The sequence below is a fragment of the Acomys minous genome, assembly GCF_964271855.1.
Source record: "Acomys minous genome assembly, chromosome: 10".
Lineage (NCBI taxonomy): Eukaryota > Metazoa > Chordata > Mammalia > Rodentia > Muridae > Acomys > Acomys minous.
In genome coordinates, this window is record NC_140491.1 from 99,800,398 (window position 1) to 99,825,522 (window position 25,125).

Here is a 25,125-nt window from a genome sequence, read left to right on the forward strand (position 1 = left end):
GGTGATGCGACACTCCCTGACAGTAAAGTCTTTACCGGTGTCTACAACATATAGAAGAGCCCATTGTGATTGCTTAACGTCAGCTTTTGTTCATGAGCTCTTTCATAACACTGAAACCAGGAAAATGATTTAAAGCACTTCAATTTGTCTATTTACCTTAATCTTTAACTATTCCCATACGTCTGGCTACATGATGTATGACTCTTCATAAACCAATTTTTCAAAGATGTATACGACAGAAAAAAGTCAGGCTCCTAACCTTTTATGTGTTGAACTTTATAGAGCTCTAGAAAACAAAATGCTTTCAGCTCTTAGAAAGGGGGAGAAAGTGTGTTGGGAGAAAAAGGTTCTTTTCTTTCTTTCTTTCTTTCTTTCTTTCTTTCTTTCTTTCTTTCTTTCTTTCAAGCAAATATTTACAATCAGTGAAACCAGAGAAAGCAGTCATTTCTAGGTGAACATGTGATTTTTTTTTTTTTGGTGTGCCCCATTCAAATGCCTTTTTGCATTTGAAAATGGTGATGGCCTTTGTTTCAGAGAAAGGGAATTTAAAAACTAATATCTATCAATTAAAACCTTAAGCTTGCATAGTCCCACTGCCAAGGTTGAGGTATTGTGTGAGGAGGAAGACCAGCCTGCAAAGCTGAGTAGATTGGAGGGCATGCAGATTAGGGATGCTCCAACCAGAGGAGCCTGAAGCTTTACTTTCTGTCTTAGAAAAAAAATAGTAACCAGAGAATTCGTTAGCTTTGTCTACTTGCAATGAAATGCTCTGACCACATAACTCATGCTATAGTCACCCCTCTGGGGCAAGGCTGCCATCCCCAGCTTCTCTGGAACTGAGGCGAGGTTGCCTCAAGCCTACCTAAGTAATTTAGAGAGACCCCGTCTAAAAACAAAACCTACTGAAAAGTATCCAGCTGTAAACTTGGAGTTAGCGTATACGCCCTACATGGGCAAGATCCTAGATGCAGTGCCCAGTACTAGGAATCAGAAATTCCGGTGCATTTAAATTAATGCTTAATTAACGGACATATTTATTAAGATGGAAGTGAAGAAAAATATATCCCCTTATGCATGAGTGTAGCACATATTTACAGGGCACCTATTGTGTGCTTGGCACTGGATAAAGAACTCTAAACAAGATAAAGTCATGCCCTCTCCTCTTGAAGCCTGTATAATTTTAACTAAAAAAATCAGCTTTAGGACAATTACTACCAGGTTACAATTATGAGCTACTCAAGAAGTAAATTTTTTTTCTCATACTTTTAGTCCTTAAAGCCTCTTGAGCTCTGTCCTTATGCAAATTTTGTTCTGTACCTTGTGTTATTTTTAAGGTACACTCTAATTTCCCAGCTGGTTTGGCAAAATTAGAAAATGTAGTCTTCGTTCATAAAAAGCACAAAATATTAGAATCCTTGTGATGAATACAGAATGCAGAATAGACTTAGCAGCTTTCACACATCTAATGAGGTGCCTAGCCCAATCCCAGGCACTTTGCATATGTCCAACACTGATGAGTTCACTATATGCAAGCATCGTTGTGTTTACCACAAATACCCACAATGTCCCTGAGCCGATTAAAGTCAAATAAATTATTTTATAGCATAGTCTAGTATGTCTTAAAATGGAAAAAGTCCAAGGGGGGGGGGGGAACCCCAATGGGATATTGAAGTTACTTCATTTCTGTGTCTATTAGTTAATTCAAATTATACTAGGCTATATCCTACCACAGACAGATAAACACTATTTTTATTATGTAGATTTTATGAATGTCTTAATAAATTTATATTAATTAATAAGCTATGATACTTAATGCAACCTCCCTAAGAAGTAGATCCTACATTAAACAAACAAACAAACATTTAAAAAAAAAAAACCTTGTCAAGGATTTTGGAAAATGTTATCATTTATTTTATTACCATTCCCAGGCAATGGGGAAATCTAGCACACAAAAATTGCACTTAAAAAATAAGTTGAGTCTAGAACTTGTCTAAAAATTAATTAATCAATTAAAATAAATATAATCAACAAACTACTACAAATAAAATACATTAGGGATGTGTGCTTTCATCACCACTGCAAAGAGGTTCTACGATTTTCCCACATTATTAGAGCAAATTATCGTAAAAACAATATCTTAGGATTATCTTCTCAAAACAGAGGAAATCACACACATTCACCAAATGAAACATTAAAGTTACGTCTTTCATTGTGCATGTGTGTCTGCACAGGTATTATGCACATATGTATAACATTTACTACAATAAATATGATACTAGTTATTCTTCAAATGAAATCAATTTACAAGCATTCACATGCACAAAGTCAGGTTTATATGTTCTGATGCCATTTTAATGTATGTTTGTAATTTATGAGACTGTGACTACAAAAATCACAAGAAATGTCCACTTCCCCAAGCTAAGAATATTTCCATTTGTGTTGCTTTGTATTACTGGGAATTCTAACTTATAGCCATATTCCAACTGTAGGCTAACAGCATTGTCCTCTCCAGGTGATTTGGACTAAGAATACAAATGCAAGGGCCTAAGAGCTATGCAGTGTGAAATTGATGTGTGTTTTAACAAAAAATATGCTGGCAGTTCTTGGCATAAAATACAAAGCAAACACACTTCCATGGCATTTGGTAAACTGCTATATTCTGTTTACTTAGAAATCTTACCCCTTATCTTGTTTCTAATCCACTGATAGCCTTTTTTTTTTAAATAAAAAACCAGAATAGTAGAAATTACATCAATAGTTATGTGCCTATATGTGACTGTTTATTGTTTGATAGTAAGACTTTGAGAACACAATATATATGCCACTCATTTACATTTATACAAACATAAATATTAGTGAACTCTAATTTGAAATCATTTAGTACCTTTAAATTTCATAAAATTGTTTTGAAAATAGAACAATTTTAGAAACGTGTCATGTATAATAAAACAATTAATTTTGTGCTGTGTCTCATCTGATCTAATACAATTAAAACTATTTCAAGCAAAAAGCTAGCTTGAAATATATCCTTAAATTTTGTATACTCTTTAATCATTCCTTTTAAAACTTCCCATACAGTGGAGAATCTGACTGTGGATCCTGTCTACCATGTAGGGTCAATGCTGTATTGAATTTTCAGACCATTTTCAGACTACCTTCTGGCAATGGAAGCATTTTGACCACTGACACTCCCTCTGGGTATAGCTGACTATCCTGGTACAATGCACCATTCCCTATTATTGAATCTACAACAAACTGCTGTAGGTTATTCATTGATTGAGTGTTTAAGTATATTCCTTAGGAGCAAATAGAGAACTAATCTGTAAGCAATCACATAAAATAAAATAAAATAAATCAGCAGAATTCTGACTTCAAAGATGCTTTGAGCTGCAGCACTTAATTATGTTCATTCTTTGATTAGACTGTGTCACAGTCAATAAACATAGGTGGAACCGTGTATCTTTATATCACAGTAGATTCCCCTTAGCACTTCATTGTCTCACAGAGAGTCTGTGGAAGCACCTGCCAAATGTGCTGTGCAAGTTAAGGCAGCATTAGCTCCTTTTTAGAATCATATTTGTTGGCCTGGATCAGTTACAATATTTGATAGAATGTTTATTTAATCAGTGAATTTGCAGAGAGTGCATCTAATTTGTCTAATACAGATGAAACTAAATATCAGGTGAACTGTTTTCAGTCTGGAAAAAAAAAATAATCCATCCCAGCCAGCCCATGAGTCTCCATTAAGCACCAGCTCAAAGACCTCTTGAAATATCCTCCAACAACGCACAACCTGGACTTGTGTGTGGTGGCATGTGGGAGAGCGGACAGCCCTGTGTCTCTTCACAGTGCCCTTCTGTCAGTGTGTATTTACGGCAGCTTTCCGCCCAGAGATCAGTCCAGCTGCAGTATGGATGGCAGGGGGTTCTGAGATCCAGGGCATGGCAGCATACTTTAACTCCTTCAATATATTTGCTGTCCTTCTTGCTTGAAAAGCAGAATGAATGTTCTGACTTCTCAGAGCAAAATGATTTCCTGAGGAAATCTCTGCCCTACCAGGATGGTTCACTTTTATTTGAATTAAATTGATGGGGTTTGAGATATTTGAGCAAAATGAGCATTGATAAATATATAACAATAAAGTAAATTTTTTAAAAAAGCAATATAGAATGCTGTGTGTATCACAATCATTCTTTAAGAAGTATGTTGGGAGAACTGTGCACATATCACTTATTTGGGGTTCTTGTTGTTGTTGTTGTTGTTGTTGCTGCTGCTGCTGCTGCTGCTGTTGTCATTGTTTGTCTTTTGCAAAGCATCCGATGGATAGTAGGGTCTTATTTGTTTGTTCTTTTCTGTTGCAATGAAGTTCTTGTGAAATGCCTGCTCTGCCTGCATCAAAGAGAGAAAAAGCTCCAAATGTTCTTAGCAAAAAACCTTTAAAAGTCACAATTTTTTTTCTGAAATGCAATCGCCACACGGTTAAATGTTGGTGCTTTTTACTTAATTATTTTCATGTTAATAGCTGTGTGGAAGGCATCAGGAGGAGGGTCTCCATCTGCCTGCCGCCTTGCTAATGCAAGAATCAGTAAAGCCTAAGGATCATGCCAATTAGTGAAATGCATGTGTATTTTGAGAGATCACTGAATGCGGAAGTAGTTTCTGTCTAATACAACATTTCAGTAATATTGCTGCTCAAGAGGGTAAATAACCAGGGGACAGAAAACAAATTTTAAAATACAAGAAAAGCAACAACCAAAAAGAAAATGTCAAGGTCAGTGTCCTATACTAACCTCTCTAAACTTTTTAGAGTTTTTTTTGAATGTGTTAATTAATGACCCAGGTCAGTTCACCTGTGTGGTTATTCAGTGGAAATTTGTGTGTGTGCCTGTTCACAAAGGACAGTGGACTATGGGACAGAAACATAGAAGTAGAATTAAGTTGTTTATAAAATAGTAGAGAAAGTATGCTGGTTGAAAAAGGAAAAGTATGCAGCTGGCATAGTGTTTGAGATTGACAGCATGGTCCCCTCATCTCCAGCTCTACATTTGGATTAATTCTGAAAAACCCTTAAAATGAAAATGAGGAGGAAGTGCCACACAAACACTTTCATAGTCTCTTGACAATATCACAAAATATTATTCTTTTGTAAATTATGTTTTTGGTTGGTTAGATTTTGCAATGCTATGAACAGTCCTTTCTAGCTTGAAGTGGGGCTACTGCTGCTGCTGCTGCTGCTGCTGTGTGTGTGTGTGTAATATTTTATTGTATGGACTTTATTAACTGCACATTTTATCTTCTTTAAAATGAATATATTTAATCAATCTACTTACTGAGAAGGGCATTAAAGAATTCTAATAATTTTAATGGAACAGTTGTGATTCTGCAGGGAAATTTCTTTCTTCAATCTAAGAAAAGTCCAGCTAAGCTAAAGGTTAACACATACGTAGAAATGTCCACATAAGACAAAGTTTTACAAATTCAAGCCACTGCCAAATTCAAGGCACTAACTGCCTTTATCAAATTAGAGTTATATATATTATAGAAGTATAGAATATATATATATATATATATATATATATATATATATAAAGTAAAACTATTTTAAAGACTTGAACTCTCCATTGAGAACAAAATTGAAACCAATATCTGTAGAGAAGAGATGAGGCTGAAGAGTTGTGGGGTACATGGAAGGAAAGAATTATGGAAGTTAAATAATAAAAGGAAGGGTATGTAATGTGTGGTGGTTAAATTGCCTCTGCCAACAGTTAGAAAATAGTGTTCATCTGCAGTTGAGTAATACAAACATAAATAAATGGCCAGGATGACAATTTACCCAGTACTAGAAATTTCAACATAGAGAAGAAGAGGCCTTTCCTGGCATGTGCCAATTCCTAGGTTCAATCCCAAGGATCATAAAAAAAAAAAAGAGTTCACCATGGAGTCCTATGGCATATTTTATGAAGGTGAGTGTCTGTTTTCATTCATATGAGGAAATGGCATTCCATCAGCCACTGCCTAGTTTCTGACCTATGTTTTCAGGACCTCCTTTCATAGCAGACATGTGAGAGCAATGATGCGCCACAGACTAGGACGCACTGGATACTAGCAGCAGTCAGTAGTACATTTGAGTTCAGGGCCCTTTCACATGGGCAGCTCCTCAGGCAGGAACCCCCGGCTACGAGCCTACCTTACAGGAAAAGCTGAAAGCACACAGAAGAATCATCATATGCATATACCACTGGAAGGATAGCTCCTTGACCACTTCAGAGAATACCATTGTTTTCTCTCTGAAATGCTATAAATGGCAGGGACTGTGTAAAGCACTTTGGAAATCTGAGCAGCCTTGCGTTTCTTTCTGTTAAAGACTGAGGTTCTATACCCTATACTTTTGTAACAGTAAGCAACACATTTTCTTCTCAAGGCTACTATGGACTCCACTCCACCACAGAACCTTTGAGTTAAGTTAGAGTCTACAGTGGCCATCTTTCATTTGGTATAGGATTGAACACATTGCCAAATATTATATAATGCATCTCTCTTAACTTGAAAGAAAATTTTAAAAATTTCCATATACCAATATATAGTTGATATAATACGGTATGAAAAAGTAAAGGTACTACAAATACAGAAGACACAGACAATAAATTTAAAATAGCCCTATAGGCACAGACAAGGAAGAAGACACTTGACATAGTAACATTCATGAAAGGAAGAGCAGAACAGAACTCTTCTTGAAAAGAAATATATATATTAACTTCCATTGAGTCCTCTTCCTTTTAGTATATTTAGACAATTCAGATACTTTCTAATATCCAATCATTTATTTATCTTCTATTATGTAAGGCAGTTGTCTCAAACTAGAAAGAAATGGGCTCCTGTTCTTCATCATTAAGGCTTAATATTATGAAACAATATTCCTGATGACCTTGTTGAAGGCATTTGAACCAAAAGAAGCATTCTGTAAGTTTCATCTGGTTTACAGGCAGTGATAATGCAAAGATTTAAAAAAAAAAAAAAGGGAACAAGATTTTGAGAATTTGTTTGTGAAAAGGAGAGTGGTTGAAAGAAAATCATTAACTAGATAAGCTTGAAGCTTAGCAGGGAGAAGCTGGCTAGAAGGTTTCATGAGGGTTTATTTGGTATTGACATATACATGTATTGCCCTCTCTACTGGAATGACTCCAAAAGTGCTGTCATGGTTGGTTGAGTAAATAATACATGCTTTAAAAAACAATTATAAATCTGTATTCACCTGATGGACTTTGTATTCATTCCAGTCAATTGGGCATATAATACTCGTTTAAAAAATAAGTACATATAATGCATTAAAAACTGCTTAAACGCCCATTTAACCGGAGGGGCCAAAACAGCTCTAAAATGGAGCGTGTGATTAACACTAATGGAACTTATGCATATGTAATGAAAGGAGAACCCCCAAACCCTTTTAAACAGGGCTGTGACAGGAGAATGACAGCTGGGAAATACTGAGGTTTAAGGTTCCGATTGTTTGTACAGGCATCTCTGCCCTCATAGTAACCAATAATTCTCAGAGTGGTGAATCTTAGGGTCCCAAGCAATGCATGCCATGATACTGAGGGGAAAGCAATGCTAAGGGAAAGGCAGTGAGAGCCTGATGCTAAGGGAACGCTGTTTTCTAGTTGGATTGCTTCCCTACTCAAACAGCTAGCACCTTCTGATACGTCCCTTTATACTACAAAGTCTTACACCAGATTCCTTTTCATTTTTCCCGTGTGTGTATGTGTGTGTGTGTGTGTGTGTGTGTGTGTGTGTGTGTGTGTGTGTTGTAGATGTATCCGTGTAATTGTGTATGCATGTTTGAGTGTGTAGGGGAGTGTGTGTGTGCATGTGTGTGTATGTGTGTGCATGTGTGTATTTGAATGTGGAGGAGTGAGGTTGACATGAAGTGCCTTCCTCAACTTTCTCCACTTCCCTTTCCCTCACTGGCCAGAGGCTCACCAGTTTCAGTTAGTCTAGCTAGCTAGCTTGCCCTGAGGAACTTCAGTATCTGCATACTGAATGCTGGGATTACTAGAAGATTCTGTGCCTACCTGATTTTTACTTCACTTCTGGGGGGGTCTGAGCATCAGTCTGACCACCTGCACAGGGGATACTGCACCACTCATTCTCTCTGGCCTTATAATTTTTTTAATAAATTCAAGCACGATAAGGCCCTATACAGTTCTTTAAGTCTTTAATGAGCATAATTTGAAAATAATCTCAAAACATGTAAGCTTTGGAGTGCTTTCTCTTTAAATAGAACAAAGGATATAAGCAAGAGACAGCACAAAAACAGACATGACATTGGACTATCTGTCTTGGGTTGGCATTTCAACGAAGTATGTCTTAATGGCTTAAGAACTAATTTAAATTCTTCCTGTTGAGCAAAGGCTTCTCCATTAGCCTAAAACACGGGGGTTGAAGTTATCAATAGAAGTGCTTCATAGAGAAGGCTGATGGGCGTGAAACGAATCCACTACTGAAAGGAAGCGCACATTTGTGTGAACATTATCCCATTCACTCTCTCTTTGTGAGTTCACTTCCCAGAGGAACTATCACTGAGCCACGGTGCCCAGGTGGTCCTCTATGGGGATGGCATGCAGGAGAGAGTTCTGACAGGAGCCAAAGCCGAGGATATCGGTGCACCTTCAGATGGTGGGAGAAAGAAGACTGTGAGCACTCAACAGGCAAAAGGAAAGCCTGGGACTCTTCAAGGAAACCTCAAGACAATATCTCCATACATTGTTAGGGATAATTTTCACTCTAAATAGATGTTTTGGATAAACAAACACTTCACACATGATTTTAAAAAGGGAAATAGTATACAAAACAAGCAAGCTGGAAGAACAAAATGGAACAGAGGAAAACAAACAAGAAATGTTGGTACCTTGGAGGGCCATTAGCAGACTACATAAAAAAAAAAAATGGACAGCTATAAGAGTCCTTTCAACATCTTCAAAGGTAGCTCCTGTCTCTGCAAAGCCACATGGTCTGTGTACTACTTTTGTATTCCCATGAGACAACTGCTATCTCTCTCTCTAAATGCCCTGTGTAGCCTTAACAATAAATCCCTATAAATTGAGTGTTGCGAACTCAAGGTCCCAATCTGCTGAGAGTAATAAAATATGGACTCCCAGAAAAAGGGTAGAAAGATCTCCTTTCAGACTTTGTGTAGCCTTTCTTGTCCAGGGACAGGGCCTTGCTGAAGTGCCCCCGTCAACATCGGCCTCTCACTCTACAGTTATCTAATATGGTCCTAGACATGTGCATAAGCTAGGTGGTTAGAAGGATGGCATCACTTGATTCTCTTTTTATTCTTGTCTGCATGTACCAGCCAAGTAAGATTCTGTGCTAGGGAAAACCAGTGAAGTTCCCACATGAAAGAAAATAGACAAAGACTGAGGAATGGTGAGAGAAAGTATAAGCAAAAGTAGCCTGCCATAAAGTCCCATTTCACAGGTGTTGTGTCAAGCTCACCTATCAAATCCTTACCTTTAGTGAGTGAACTGAGGTTAACTTGAAAATTTGTGTAACTTTCCCAAAACACATATTGAGTGTACCCCACACTTTCCCACTGGAAGTCCAAGGTTCAACCAGAAGCACATAGTCATTACCACTATGGAATATGCTGGACGCACAATCTGAAAAAGCAAGAGTGAGATTATATTGCATGAGCTACAGAGTGACTGGAGGCAGGATGTTAGGGAAGGCTAAAAGATGGATGGAAACCACCAAGCAAAGAGGCAGTGGAAACAGTTTTTGTACAGAAAATAACACATACAAAAGACCAGAAGATGAGCAAGATTTCAAGGTGAATAATTCAGAGAGAGAGAGAGAGAGAGAGAGAGAGAGAGAGAGAGAGAGAGAGATTGAAAAGCTCAAGCTCAAACAGGAATTTGGATCTTATCTTAGGTTTGGAAAGCCATTAAAGATAGTTGACAAGGTCAAAAATATAATTATATTTGTATAATTTGGATATATCTAACTTCAATATGTAGCATATTTAAAAAAGAAATAATTTAGGTTTTACTAAAATATCAAGCAGTATGTATTTCTTTATCTGAATTAAATGACATTTATATATAGCTCTGCCTCAGAATGATGTGGCTATTGTTTACACTAAGGCAATGAGAAGAGAATTCTGTCTATGCCTTTGGTAGGTTATATGAGGGTAATACCTGACAAGTGACTGGACAAAGCTGAAGAGAAGGGTAGGCCACAAGAGAGCCCCTCTTGCTAAGTGTACAAAAAGAGAAATTGGGTACTCTGATTTAACCAAATGAAAATGAAGAGTTTAAAAGGGGTGATACTGGTTGCAAGTCTATCAACTCTTTCCTGTTTAAAAGCAGAACACTGGAGCTAAATTGTGAATTCTTGCTTTTCTGTGAAGTAGATCCTCCCCTTCCACTCATAAAATACAAGCTTTCATTTTTGTCCAGCTTCATAATCTGACCTTCTCTGGGTTGCCAATGCCTAAGAAATAGCTTTAAGACTATAGATTAACCAGTATAGGGTGTACTTGACATGAATTTTTAAAGGATGTGGTGTCCTCGAATAAATGATCCCAACACAAATTTAAGATTCAATCAGCATTAATGGTGGTATTAGCAATGATAACTTCAATTATAAGCATAACACATTTTTCCTTTCAGAGATTAATTTATGTAGAGTAGGTACTTGGAGATTGCTCTGCTAGAGCCACACTTCAAATCTGCTCATGATCAAAGGAGAAGCATTTGTGCTAGTTTGATTTCAGATAAAGGGAAATGTTCTTTAAATTTATGTAAGTTATCTTCCAGAAATGTAATTTCTTCAGTCATTAGACAAAATGCGTGTAAGTTGAAATTAAAACAAATAAGGTAAGATATTAATAAAAGAAATCTGTGTCCCCATCTACATTTTATATTCTGCTCAATATGTAGATTAAGAGAGCTATAAAAATACTGTCTTATATAATAATAAAATATGCAGTTATCTTCAATATTATTTTTCATCATTTCACTTTCTAAAACAAAAATTCTTTGAGGAGATGTATCGGTAAAATGATGAGGTAATTTTAGGGACACTGATAGCTATTTTTAAAATGAAGGTCATGAGCTTTCTCTCAGAAATGAAAGCAAAAAAAAAAATCTGTAGCATTAAAATCATCTAAGCTAAAAGCTCAGAAGAAGTGTCTCCTCTAAGTAATTTGCAGAAATAAAAATAAATTTTCCTGTGAACCTCGACAAAATGGAGTAGAAATATACACACTCTTAAAGAACCCATGCAAATATATAGGTTGCTATTCACCTGTAATCTGTAAATTATATTGAGTTAAGTTATAAAGAATTGTCTTTGAACTGTGAGGTTTCTAGCATGTTATTGATGGCAGGTAGCATTTTGTAAGACTGTTTCTCTGCCATATAAAATATAGCACGCCTGTTAAGTTCCTTGGCACAGCTAAAATGACTAGACTCATTTTCTATAAGAAGAAGCAAAGCTTTGAATCCACTCTTCATCTAAATTTTCCCAGTTAAAGCATAGCAGATGAGACCCTGACCCCCAGGAACGTGTCCGCCAGCACAACCTTTAGTCTAGCTTGCTATCTATTGCTGCTTGAGCTCTTCTTGGACCTTTGGGGATAGGCGTACTCTACTTTGCCACCCTATGAGAATCTATGGTGGCCTAGTGCCTGTGTGTTTATACTGAAAGACTGAATACATCTTTTTCTTAAAGATTTACTTTACTATTTAGTGTGCACTGGTGTTTTGCCTGCATGTATGTCTATGTGAGGGTGTCGGATACCCTGGACCTGGAGTTACAGATGGCCATGTGAGTGCTGGGAATTGAACCCGGCTCCTCAAGAAGAACAGCCAGTGCTCTTAACTACTGAGCCATCTCTCCATCCCGAAAAGAATGGATCTTATTGGTAATATCATAATTAATGGGGAAAGGGTATCAAGTACTGTCCTGACTTAATCACTGAGGTTATGCCAAGTGCACCACTTACGCATTTAGTTTTCTGTGTACAAAATGGCTCTGAACTAAATATAGAAACCATTCTACATTAGCAGCGTTCCTGGTGGTATTATCTATTATTACACAGACCATCACATAATTTTAACACTCAAAAAAATCTTTCATAAATCCTTGTTCTTAGATATTTGAACATCATAAACAATAAGTTATCCAATAGATATTTGTTATACAGTCAAAACCCCTTATTAGGAAGCATGAAGAAAGTAAAGTCAAAGACCATCGATGATGAGCATAGAAACAACCATCCCCTTGAAAAGATTTTTTAAAGACATCATTAAAACGTTAATACGGGTACAAACTAGTAGAAAATCACTCACTTAATAGAAAATTACAAAATACAATTATAAATAATGTCTGTGGTTGGGAAAGAGTAAAATGGTGCCAAATGCAGCATCAAGAAAGTAATAAGAGATGGGGGAGTGAAAAAACCTGCTACATATGAGTGAGAAACTGCATTCAGTTTTCCAAAACCCGCAAAAAGACAGAAGCATGGCCAGCATCTATAGTACCAGCACTCAGCATGGACATGTGGCCAGAGACAGGAAAATCCCTGGAGGCTCCTGAGCAGTTTAGTATGGTGTACACAACAGAAAAAAAGAGCCTTTCAAACAGGATAGCAGGTAAGGACTATCACCCAAATGGTCCTCTGATCACATACACTACATGCTATGTATGTGCCCTCATAAACACTTATGAATGTGTGCGTAAACACACACATATCCCTGTGTGTGTATGTGTGTGTGTGTGTGTGTGTGTGTGTGTGTGTGTGTGTGTGTGTGTGTGTAAACCATACATATCTACACCCAGAGGAAAAATATATATGGAACCATATCTTTTTACATTTACTCCAAATTATATATAATACATATATGTGTATAAATATATATGAATGTTTACAGAAATATAGTTCAGATGAAGTGATGCCACTTGGGATGATAACGTCAAATGTTTTTAATATAAGTTGAAAGGTAGCTATTCCTAACAAAAAAAATTCTAAAATAGAAATACATATATACACACATATGTGTGTGCGTGCATCTTTAGATTTTTGAAGCATGAAACACAAATGTGTCCCCTCACTCACATTTTAATGTTACATTGTGGCAGTTGGGTCTTGTATTAAAATTCTATCCTCCATGTGCATCAGCTTTCACTGTTTTGTTTTTTTGTTTTTTTGTTTTTTTTTTAACAAAATGCAACAGTTCAATCTGAAGCAAAGGAAATAAAGCTTTGATGACTCTTGAAGAGTTTGCGATTAATTCAGGAAGAAATTACCTTGGTTAGCCATGCCTGTTCTCATTAGTATCTTGAAGTTTGTCTTTGCTGAAGAACTGGTGGGAATTTGATGGAAAGCCAAACTCAGTACATCGTGCTGCACAGGTTGCTTTTTAATTACTACATTGAAGGAGATGCTAGGGTTGCCTTCCAACTCATTGTGCGGTTCGTGCAGCTTAATAGTAGCAAACAAGATAAGATATTAATGCGTTTGTGCTTCACAGACACGAGAACCATCAAACCTACTTAGATAATGTCAACAAAACGAGTAAACATTGTGTTGTTCAGGAACAGTATAAAAGGACTTTTAGTGGAGGCCTGCATGGACATGCCATGATTTTTTCCCCCAAGAAGAAAATGCTGTGGACAGCTAGTCAACGTCAACGTTATGCAGAGCGAAGTGGTGATTGTTCTCAAAGAATATGCTATGGATGCTGCAGTGTTTAATCAATTAATCATGCAGCTGCTGTTACGCAAAGCCTCTGCAAGGTGAGCCGTGAATATTCACTCATAGTACTCAGGAGCTGAGACAGAGGGCACATGCAAAACAAAGAAAGCTTTCCTCAAAACCCCGTGTCGTTTTTTAAAAGCAAAATAGAGTAAGGCCAGCTGAAAACCTGAACTAAGGATAATCACACTGACAGCAATAGATATAAGCTAGTATCTGCCTTATTTAAAAATCTAATAATAATACCTCTCAGGTTTTCACCAGTGGGTAGAAGAACATAATAAATTATTGAGAAACATTATATGAGAGATACAATTCTAAGTACTTCACGTGTAGCTTCATTACTCCTTCCAGAGCGTTATTGTAGTCTTCAACTAGAACCTTTTTCTCCAGGCGATATTTGAAGTTAGCAGAACATGGGGTGGAGACACGGTACTATTGCAATAGGTACCTAAGAGATGCGCGCCAGGAACAGTGCTAAAGTCCTCAGTGCACATAGCACATAAAGAATTATTCAACGTGACATGGCATGAGTGCAAGTTGAGAGACCCTGCCCTATTGCCATCTTCGCTTGACAGAAAACAGATGTGAGGTTTAAAGGACAAGTATCCCACCCAAGCTCTCACTAGTAACAAGTGACTGGAGCTGGAACTCAAACTGTAGACTTCCCAAACCCTAACTCCACCATCGAAACGGGCTGTTTGGCATCTTCCTGCAAACTCACTTCCTTCTTTTTTTTATCACCTCACAAAGCAGAAATCCCCAAACATTGATTGGGAGTTCCTAATTTTAATGTTGGAGTTGACTTCTGCCTCCTTCGTCTTCATACGTATTTCAGATTCTCATCAGCAAGTGTCTCCCAAATGTCTGCAATTCTAACCGTGAGCATGTCAGAAAGGCCACCTGGCCATGTCGCCACTCCTCTTCCCCTCGTTAGATTTTTGCCTCACTAACACTTTTTCCTTATTCTATTTTTTTTAACTTCTCAACAAGCAACAGGGAATTCCTTGGAGCAGCCCCTGTTGGATTTCCTGCCTTCCCTGTAGAATGGAATTCTGGGTGTTCCAAGAGCCTCCCAAGAAACACAAGGACTTGGCACTTGTTCTTTCTCTGCAAGTGTCTGTGGAGTTTCAGACAGCCCATAGGGAAGTCTCTAAGAGCTGACTTTCCCACTCTGTGATAATGAATGTTCCAAGCGAAAAAGATATACAACCTAACTTTTTTAACTAAATAGCTCAGGGCCCAATGCACAGTGTCTAGTTACCTACATGCATCCGAGGGACCGGTGTAAAATGGCCTCAGTAAAGCCGGCAGTCATCGTGATGCAAGAGTCTCCACACTGAGTCAATTTGTTCTTGTACCTGTTACAGAATTAACACACATGTCTCTCTCTCTCTCTGAACTGGCTGCTTCTCTGAGCTGGCACATCAGGAGCTAGAACATGTCTTTAAGTGTAGACTTGGAATGGTAGAAGTTTAGTGTTCCTCTTGTGCATCACTTTGAGGGTTGTTATTTCTATGTTATTTCTGTAATGAGAAAGAAGGTGATGCAAGAAGTAACATGTGCGTTGCCTAAGTAGAACCAAACCCAATAACGTGGATTCTGTTCTCAGCATTTGCATGAATCTGGTTCTTAACATCTGCCTGTAGGCAATGGATCCGCCCATCGTGGTTGAAGCTGAACACTAGGCACAGTTCCAGCTACAACACAAAGACACACAAAACAGACTAGTGATCATAACAAAGCTTTTGAAACTTCCTTCAGGATCCAAAGTAACAAATAACTTCTTTCGCCCAGCCCTAAGTAATTTATTTAGATTGCCACAGATCAGAATTGCCCACCGTGAAGAACATACACCTCCTTTGTCTCCATCAATCTAGTTTCTTCTTGGTGATGAGTAATTATTAAATCCCAAGTAGCAGAACAAGAGAGAGAAGGGGAATCCTGTAGCATTCAGAAGAGTCAAATTTCCTAGGGTAACAGAAAATGAGCACTATCTTAGTTTCCCACACCATGACATCTTCCTTGCCTGCTTCCAGTCCCACCATCACTCACCCCTTTTTGCAGGCTCATCATACCGCCTCCTTTAAATCCCCCCAAGGGAAGTAGAGAAATGATCATTGAAAAGATCAGAACAGTTCAGAAATTCAGGCTTCCCATCAGAAAAGCTATCAAGGAAAAAAATGATGAGAGTTTGTCTAGAGTACCACTAGAAGCCGCCGAGGACCCTGAATCCCAAAGGTGAGCAAGTGAGTGAGATGCTGAGTAAGGTCCAATGAGCTTCCTAATAGCTTCCCCATCATCTGGGAAACAATCAAAAAATGCCCTAGGAATAGATCATGGTACTTTTTCAAGTGAAATCAGCTGTTTCTAAGGGAGCCTTATGATAGTTTGACTTAAAATTAGCCATTGTTGTTTTCTGGTAATCCCACATAGCACCTTACCTAAACAACACACACACACACACATGCATACACACACAAACATGCACACACAGAGGGGGCATTCACGTACACACACACACACACACACACACACACACACACACACTACACACACACACACAAACACATGCACAAACACACACATGCACACACAGAGGGGGCATCCGTGCACACAAAGACACACACACACTACACATACACACAAAGGTGGGGGCATGCATGCACACACACAACACATATACAGGGGCATATCATTTATACAGCATATTTCTTAGTATTTAAATAAAATGAAAGCAAACTAGTTAAACCAGGCTACAGCTTCTGCAGCCGAAGCATTCTGGAAGCTTTTCCAACACACAAGTCTGCTACGTTGCCATAGCCATTTAGGTTATCTTTCCTCTTGTCACTTGAGAACAGAGACTGATGCACAAAGTGGCTGTAGAGCGTGGACAGGAGTCTTCACATCCAGGGGACTATATCTGAGGGCCCCTCTGTCTCCCCACAAACCCTGTTTGGTGTTCACGAGTCCTTGAAGGCTTGGACACTGTCTCCAGAGTTAAAAGGAGCATAGATTAGCCCACTGCACTGCTTTGCCCAGGGTGTAGTATAATATTAATTAGTCACCTTCCTGATTATTCAGTCAAAATATGCCAGACTGAAATAAATTACATTCTTAGCACATATTTCACACCCCTGGATCAAGTCTTGCAAGGGTTTTCTTTTATTATTTATAAGATCATGTGCTGTCTTCCTGCGGAAAATGAGATGGTCTGCATGAGGAAAAAGGTAAAAGAAATGCAGAGAAATGAAACAATCAGATATTCCCTAATGATATTTAAAAATAGAAAACTTGCTACTGTTACATGCAGCATGTTCCATCTTTTGAGATTTAATGGCTCTCTTGTGGTTTAATGGAGAATTACTTTCAGTAATTGATTATTAAAATTTAAAATTGCTAACCATCTTCATTATTAGATGAGCGAACATGTTATCCTTGTAATTAAAAAAGCCCGAGACTCCCTTTCATCCTGTTGACAGAGCGGGCAGACTGTCTCCACACTCAGACTTGATGGTTTCAGGCTTCTTGTTTGACAAAAATAGCTAGCCAGTCATTTGATGATGAAAATGCAGAACATCCACAGAGACTGAGCAGAAAATATAATGAACGAAAAAATAAAATAATAAAAAGCCCTACAAGCTAATTAAAGTTTTCAGTCCCGACTCATTAAATGCTATGCATCACTTACGTGCTATTTCAATGTGCTGCACTCAGGTAGCACGGGGGCACTGATACACTCTCTTTAGCCTCTCGCAAGGTGCCCACAGAAGGCAGTCCAGCCATCCCTCCTCCATGAGCAGTAGTGTATGACCTTTGACATTTCACTTCAGATGTTTACCATTACAAATCAGTGGCTTCCGGAAGCAAACTCTACACAGAGGACACGGAAAACTCCATTTTCATGTTTTGTTGTGCTGAATATGCCCAAGGTATCTTGCATACAGAGATGCCAAGAATTAAGCTCCCCAGTGAGAAAAAAAAGGGTACACCCCCCCCCAGTCCTTAAGGAAGTGCACACCCAGAGTTAGAGAAGTGCCAACCAGCTTTCCAAACTCTGGAAGTGAGGAATCAGCCTGCATAGGACCCTGCATTTCCTTGCAAGTTCTTGTCACGTTAGAGCATCCCATTCTGTGCTGACAACACTCAGTGATTTCCAAACAGAGATTTTTATGACTGTCAGTGGAAAAGCCTATATCCAAAAAAGACACTGTCACCACTCAGCTCTTAGACGGATGTCAGCCTTCAGGAAAGAAAATTCAGCAGGCTTGAGATGTAGAAACATGACTGAGGCAAACATTTCTGTTCGTGAAGATTAATGCTGGAAATCAGGGGAAGACATCGGAGCACCGGCATCCTCATCCATCCACAGCCATTTAGTTCATGAAATCACCACGTTGAGTGCTGATATCAGTGAAATGCTGGTGTTTTTTTTTTTTTCTGAGCCAGTGTGATGAGGCTCTCTTTTTCAATCCATCCAGTCTTGATTATTCCTGAACACAAGTCAGTACCTTACCGTTGGTCCAAGTTCTGAGACTACAGTGTGGGCGAGCAGTGTTTTGGTCCAGCTGTGGAACTCTTCTCATGGGTTGTCCTTGTGTTTATCTTCCAGATTAGATTCTGGACCCAGCAAGACTTAGTTCGATTGCTTTGATTTCTTTTGCTATATTTATATAGAACACGGAGCTCAGCAGACATCAGGCCCACCGACACCCCATCTTATTTATTTACAGTGTTAAGAATGGAGGTTTGACAAGAGTGGGGGCTCCTCTAATTAAATATAATCTTGTACTTAGGTTCCATATAAATATAATCTTGAATTGAGGACCTGTTCTGACTGATCATAAATTTTCAATCATGGAATTATTTTCTCAATGTTTTTATGCAAAGAAAATCACTAACTCCTTCTCCAAACACAGGGATTAATTCCTCCAGCTTTTCACAAAGGCTGTTCTTAATTGTTCTTTCAGATCTCTTGCAACAATTTCGCAAAGTCATTAACAAATAAGGAGATGCCTTCCACCTTGCCCAGCCTCCCTGCCTTTGATGATGTGGCCGTTTATCCTAGGATGTAAAATGCCAACCTGCGTTTAGGGCTAGCACATGTTTCCCCTTCATAATCACTTTCCTATGCCCAAACATCATGGCACTCCATCTACTGTAATGAATCACACTTCAGGTGCCACTATTAAATTATATGTGTGCTAATAGCATAATTCCCATTTGATCATTTGCCTACCTTTTGCAGCACCTCGCAGAGTGCTGTTAATGTATAAGAGGTTACAGTATATATTACCTGGATGTTAAATGGACTGGAGAAAATGGCCTCACCCTGGATTTTATCCGCTTCGCAATTTCCTTTCTTAAATTTAAGCGAGAATGAGAGGAATTAGTCAATACTAGCACACTAGTAGCTCAAAGTTTTAAAAATACTTTCTTCGTCATACAGGACTGGCAAAGTCTCTTAGATGAATTCTTCATCTTCCCGACTGTCAGAGTCTAATGTATAAATTCAGTTTCCCAAGCCACAAGCTCACTCTCCCTCCCTCCCTCTCTCCCTCCCTCCCTGCCTCCCTCCCTTCCTCCATTTCTTCCCCTCCTTTTCCCTCCCCCACCCTCTCTTTCCTTACCAAGTTCAAAATACATGTACAGACTGTCTCCTCATGTCAGTCACCTTGTTCCACAGCATCACTTGCCACCTGCCTTGTTTTAATTGTCTGTAGACAGTTCTCCTCATTGTCATTAAACACGTCTTGTTGCAGCACCAGTGTCCAAAGCCATTCCTCTTCCCAAACCCTCCAGTGGTCCCCATTCAGTATAACTGTCCTTGAGGTCCTGTAAGCTCTGCCTCCTCCCCCTCTTCTTCTTCAGCATTGTCTCCACAGCCTTCCCATCCTTTGCCGACCTCAGGAGGACTGTACACACACACACACACACACACACACACACACACACACACACACACACACACACATCTTGCTTGCTGCTGTTTCTAACAGTGGTCTACTCTGAAAGACGTATTTTATGGCTTTTGTACCCCCTCATTCCTCAGCCCTGGAGCTGGTCCCCAATGGATTTGGAGCTAGAAACTGTTCAACTGCCACCTTATCACTACACTCTTTAGAGATATATTATATAAATGTGTTTGTTTTCCCTACAACTAACTGATTCATTTAGTTTGTGAAGGCAGTTTTAAATGAAGGAATGAATAATGCTGCAAATTGTTTGTCAGAAGAAAATCTACAGGTTGATAAAATCTTGGTACAAACTATGGGCACATAATTTCAGAATACCATGGCTCCTGGGAGGTAAATGAAAACACATTACGTTTTACTTTCGTCTCTTCCTTTTCCTCATCCACTTAATAATGACGGTGCATAAGGCACGTTCCTGGGAAGCTGCTAGCAACCGACACAGTTTGCTATTCTAAGTAGCATCTGCGATTGTTTGATTTTTCTCCATTTTTCCTGAAATGAACCAGGCTAGGAAGGGTGGAAAGGAAGATGAGAGACATGGAAGGAGAGAGGGAGAGAAGGAGGGAGCTAGAGAGAGAGGAAATTAAGAAAACTTTCATTGTTGTTTGTTTGTGGTTATGCAGATCTGAATGAATGAAACCATCATTAAGCAGCAAATGTTTTCCCTCAGCTTTTGCTTTTATTTACATCCTGATATTTTTTTCGAGCCCAATCCATGCTTTATAATTCCCTGTCAGCAGCACAACTGACAGCAGCTGCTGACACTGAAAGCATTTCTGGACAATATTTCAGCCTCCCCAATTCATTGCAAACTACTACGTAATGGGGATTACTTTAAAGCTAGTTTTTGTGGCTGAAAGAAATTCTTAGTTGTAGAAAATTTCCCAATGAGAGAGTTCATATATATTAAAGATGCATAAATTTCTAAACATTGTAATGGATTTGCCAACTTAGCTTCATTTAATAGATGAGATCTCAAAGACTCTACGAGATGAAAGATCTTCCCAATGCATCTGATTTGTTACCAGCAGAGCTGGCAGTAAGACCCACAATCTTTGGCTCCGAAGTCATTCTCCCTTCTTCACAGTGCTATGCACTGTGCCATTTTGGTAGTAATGCTGAAAATCCAACTCATGCCAGCCCTACTTCCCTGGTAGATGCAATCTAAAACTGGAATCCGAACAATAGCATGAAGATAACCATAGCCATAATTAGTATGAAATGCATCCTTCAACCTCTAAGTTACAAAATTTATTTTCCTATCTGTCACCTTATTCTGTCCTCAGAAGAGTACCTTGCAAATTATATAATAAAAAGCATTGCATAAATATTAATAGTAGCATTTAAATAACCCAGCATCTGCCTGGGGAGCAATCAAGATAAAAAGTCACGGAGGTTTTTTACACAGGTGACTAAGATAGGCTTGTACCAACTCTGCTGGATACCAGAAAGCTAGTGTGATAGATCACTTTTACGTACCTATGTGTTTATGTGTGTATGTGTAATTTTATATACCTAACTTTCCATCTTTGTTCTAGTATTTATATTTGGAATCCAAGAATGCTCTTTGCTATACTCCATGTGTCAGCAGAGATGAAAGCTATCTCAGGGCTCTGGAAATGGCAGAGAGTGAATAATTAAGATCAGGCATCAAGACATTGACATGTCACTCACTGGTAACACGGAGGGACGGGATGCCAATAGTACTTTCTAAATATGCCACCAAGGGAGGGATTTCCAAGATCCTTAATAAAATTGGCCCCCATACATAATGGATACTACCAGTCAGTACCTGCTTGCCACTGCAGAGCTTGTGTCAAAATTATGAAGGAAAAAAAAAGTAGAAAAGGATATTGTCCACTTGCTTATGGAGTAGACAACTGTCTATTCTGTGAAATGTGAAGGGAGTGAGGCAGGGCCTCTGGCCAAAAACACATCCCTCAGTACCTGTCATATTGCCTGAAATCATTGACTCAATCCTTTTGAGTCCTTCTCGAGGTCTTAGTCAAGCCTATTAAAATACACACACCCTTGGAAGACTCATATCTTCCCACAGATCAGGCTCTTAATAATTGCGCCCTCTAAAAGTGACTCAAGCCTGTGGAATGTAAAAAGAAGGATGCTTTAAAGTTTATATACCATAAACAAATGTATTTCTGCACATAAATTTTTCCTATGTCTATCATACATATCAGAATGTTGAGTAGGACTTTTCCAGTTGTTTCCATATGAGCAGGGTCTATATTTGAAAATAATTGACAAAAAGTGCCAAATTCCAAAGAGCATCATAGCAGGCAGGGCAGCCTACTCTCAGGACTGCGGGATCATGGCAGCCTTGACAAGGGACTAGAGGCTGATTTTAGAAAGGATGCAGGGCAGACTCATCATAAAAATGCTAAATTAGTACACCCTTTTGGGTAGGAGGTAGGCTCAACATTTTTTAACATTACTAAGTACCTGTTTGAATTCCTACACATCTACCAATAAGCTTTAACTTTCAAATATGTAATTACATGTGCCTGTTTTTCTCTTTAAAGTAAAATGTTTTGTGTCTGAGTAACATTTCATTGTGTATATACTGCTTTTAACCGATCCAGTCACCTGTTAATAATCGCTCCATATCATAGTTAGGCAATGGAATGGGGTGGGGAGGTCTACTGTTTTGAAAACCTTATCAACTGGGAAGACCTAACTCTAGTCAAACCAATATAATGAATACTTAGATTGTTAAAACCTACTAGGTTTGACATGTGAGTACAAAAGAAGTCAAGCTATTTAGTGTGAGATTAAGATAGTAAGCCAAGTCAAGAACAGACACCTAAGTATACAAGCAAAAAAGAAAAAAAGAAAAGAAAAGAAAGAAAACCAACATTACTTACATGTATACAAGCAAAAAAGTATACAGCAAAAACAAAACAGTAACACACACACACACACACACACACACACACACACACACACACACACACACCAAAACAATAAGGGACAAAAAAAATCTACAGAAGTATAAGTGAGTTCTTTTTTTTTTTTGTCAACCAACCACTGAAGTGTGGTTAGCATAGCCAGTAAAACTCCACTGGAGAAAGCTATTTTTCCTTTGCCTTTCCTTATCATTTGCAGCTAGCTTCCTGGTTAGGAGTGGAAGCCCGCCCACGTTCACTTCTCCTTCTCAGAGCTTATTTCAGCAAGCTATATCCAGACTCCACAACTGTGATCTAGGGCATCATGTAAGGAACCTACAGAGGACTGAGGGATTAAAGCAGCCACTGGTACAAGCCATCAGAGGACGGGGAATAGTTGTGTCTTATTACCTATACTAATTTGACCACTACTATGTAGGGGGTGTTACCCTAATCTCAATGAGAAATTCTTAAGATTAGAGAAAAATGCTGGCTGGTTTAAGCCAACATACAATGTGTCAGTGAAAAACAAAAGGTTTAGTTAAGAGTCCAAATTACAATGGAGCCTAATATATACTCTCTCTGGCAAAAGCACTTCAGTGATACCCAAGTGTGACGGCTCTCAGAAAACACTATCTACTTTTCAGAAAAGACGTTCTATGGCCCTCAAGGGGATAGTGCTGTGACCAGGGAGAGATTCCACAAGCCTAAGCAGACAGTGGGGAAAGGCTCTATCCACTCACTGAAAAATGCTAGCCCTTCCATAAATGTCAATAAACACTGGTCTAGGGGCCATATGATGTTCCAATATATTTCCGTATAAAAGTTGTAACCAGGAGGGTCTTAAAATAAAAGTACTGGAGGGAAATATGTGAGTCTAGTGGGGAAGGCTGGGTCATTCTCAAGCCTGTATATAACAGCAGAGGAGATTCCAGTGCCCCTGAGGCAATTGAATAATCTGTTTCATTGACACAATTATTAAATCATTGATTAGTGCGCTGAGTGGTCCTGTATCCGTTGTCTTTATTGCAGGTGAATTGTAGCTATCGCCAGCTGTTTCTGTGGCAAGTTCTTCAGCTGCCGAGGAGCTGGCATTATGCCCAGACGCCGCCTGGGTGCCCCACGGCTTCAAAGTGTTTTTTTTTTTTTCCTTTCCCCTAGTGAGTGCTTCTCTCTGTCATTACATGGTTTCCCTGTGCGCTCATCACTACAACAATAGAATCCATAAAACTGAACTCAGAAACAAAGAGATAACTTATTGGCAACTAATGAAACACAGAGAGATTGTTCAAGCGGTGGGGTAAATGCAAACTGGCTTTGAACCAGCTTAAACATCTACTCGTATCCCATCGCCCCATTGTCAACATGGAGTGAAAAAGGCAAGTGCCCAAGCACCATAAAAATAGAGGATATATATATATATATATATATGTATGTATGTATATGTGTGTGTGTGTGTGTATATATATATATATATATACATATATATGTATGTATGTATATGTGTGTGTGTGTGTGTGTGTATATATATATATATATATATATATATATATATATATATATATATATTCTCTTTCCTTAAAGCTGTGCTCGATGCTGCCTCCAGACCGTATGTGTGCTCAGCTTTAGCCACTGCTTTGCATTCGGCCCACTTGTCCAAGTTGTGCATAGCTACTAAGGCTAGCTCATCTCCAAGTTTCTCTGAGAAAGATTCCCCCAAATAATGAAGTTTCCACTGAGCTGACCTCCCATTTCCTTTCTTCAGTCATTTCCGTACATGCCAATCGCTCAACCATCAGATGCTAGGACAAGTGTGGGCACACTGAAGACACATGCTAGTCAACAAATGGTGAGAGGCACATCCTCCCCGATGAAGTCCGCTCCCGTCTCCGATGGAGAGGAAGTGGCGCAGGTATTGGTTACCAGATTCACTGGGATTCAAGGTCCAGATCCAAAGCTTGTTCAACGCGCGTTTTCATCTCCTGCGACTCAAAGTTATGTTTTCTGTTGTTGTTGACTGGTCATTCCATTTTAGGGCTATGTGGTGCGCGCGTGTGAACATAAGATGTGACTGCCTATGCGCATGCGTGTGGGTGGCAGAGAGGTACGTTGAATGTCTTCCTCCATGGTTCCTCCCTCCCCTCGCAGCCTTACCATAGTCTCCCTCACTAAAACAAAGGCCTGCTGTTTCTAAGAAGCTGGCTAGTCAATGAGCTGTTAGGGTATGCTTGCCTTCACTTGTTGGAAGCCCAGTTGGTGTCCCAACAAGCCAGATTAGACCACCAGCTCTCAAAACACCAACTAAAAATCTAAATTAGTACTGATTTCCTCAGTTCAAACATCTATACTTTTTTCCTGCCTTGAAAGCAAGCGTGTGGCTCAATAATATAAGATTTCAAAATTGCCAAGTTCCCTTTGTTTCCTGTTCACATAAAACAGATGGAAAACCTCCAGTGATTAAAAAAAATAGACTAAATAATCGCCGAATCAT

General features: G+C 38.9%; 1 protein-coding gene across 4 annotated transcripts; it reads right to left on the reverse strand.

Moving 5' to 3' along the window:
• Positions 1 to 3,547: 3,547 nt before the first annotated feature.
• On the reverse strand, positions 3,548 to 24,663 carry LOC311607097 (uncharacterized protein). 4 transcript variants are annotated; one of them, XM_084798641.1, is made up of 8 exons: positions 24,380 to 24,663; positions 19,056 to 19,121; positions 15,815 to 16,062; positions 15,617 to 15,730; positions 15,028 to 15,285; positions 13,312 to 13,486; positions 9,511 to 9,659; positions 3,548 to 4,389 (listed from the first exon to the last, which is right to left on the reverse strand). In XM_084798641.1, exons 5-8 carry the CDS (start codon positions 15,031 to 15,033, stop codon positions 4,231 to 4,233), a joined length of 489 nt encoding a protein of 162 aa, XP_084654767.1. In that variant the 5' UTR covers positions 15,034 to 15,285; positions 15,617 to 15,730; positions 15,815 to 16,062; positions 19,056 to 19,121; positions 24,380 to 24,663; the 3' UTR covers positions 3,548 to 4,230. The 4 variants fall into 4 exon arrangements, with proteins under 4 accessions (XP_084654767.1, XP_084654768.1, XP_084654766.1 ...); XM_084798642.1 differs by lacking the exons at positions 15,815 to 16,062; positions 24,380 to 24,663 and adding an exon at positions 19,390 to 19,635; XM_084798640.1 differs by lacking the exon at positions 24,380 to 24,663 and adding an exon at positions 19,390 to 19,635 and having other exon boundaries at positions 15,617 to 16,062.
• Positions 24,664 to 25,125: the final 462 nt, after the last annotated feature.

Coding starts and splice junctions, on each gene's coding strand:
- LOC311607097 (XM_084798641.1), bottom strand. Junction 9,660..13,311: donor AACAGGCATGGCTAACCAAG/GTAATTTCTTCC, acceptor TTGCTTTTTCAG/ATTGTGCGTCCAGCATATTC. Junction 4,390..9,510: donor CCTCAGTTCACTCACTAAAG/GTAAGGATTTGA, acceptor TCTTTGATGCAG/GCAGAGCAGGCATTTCACAA.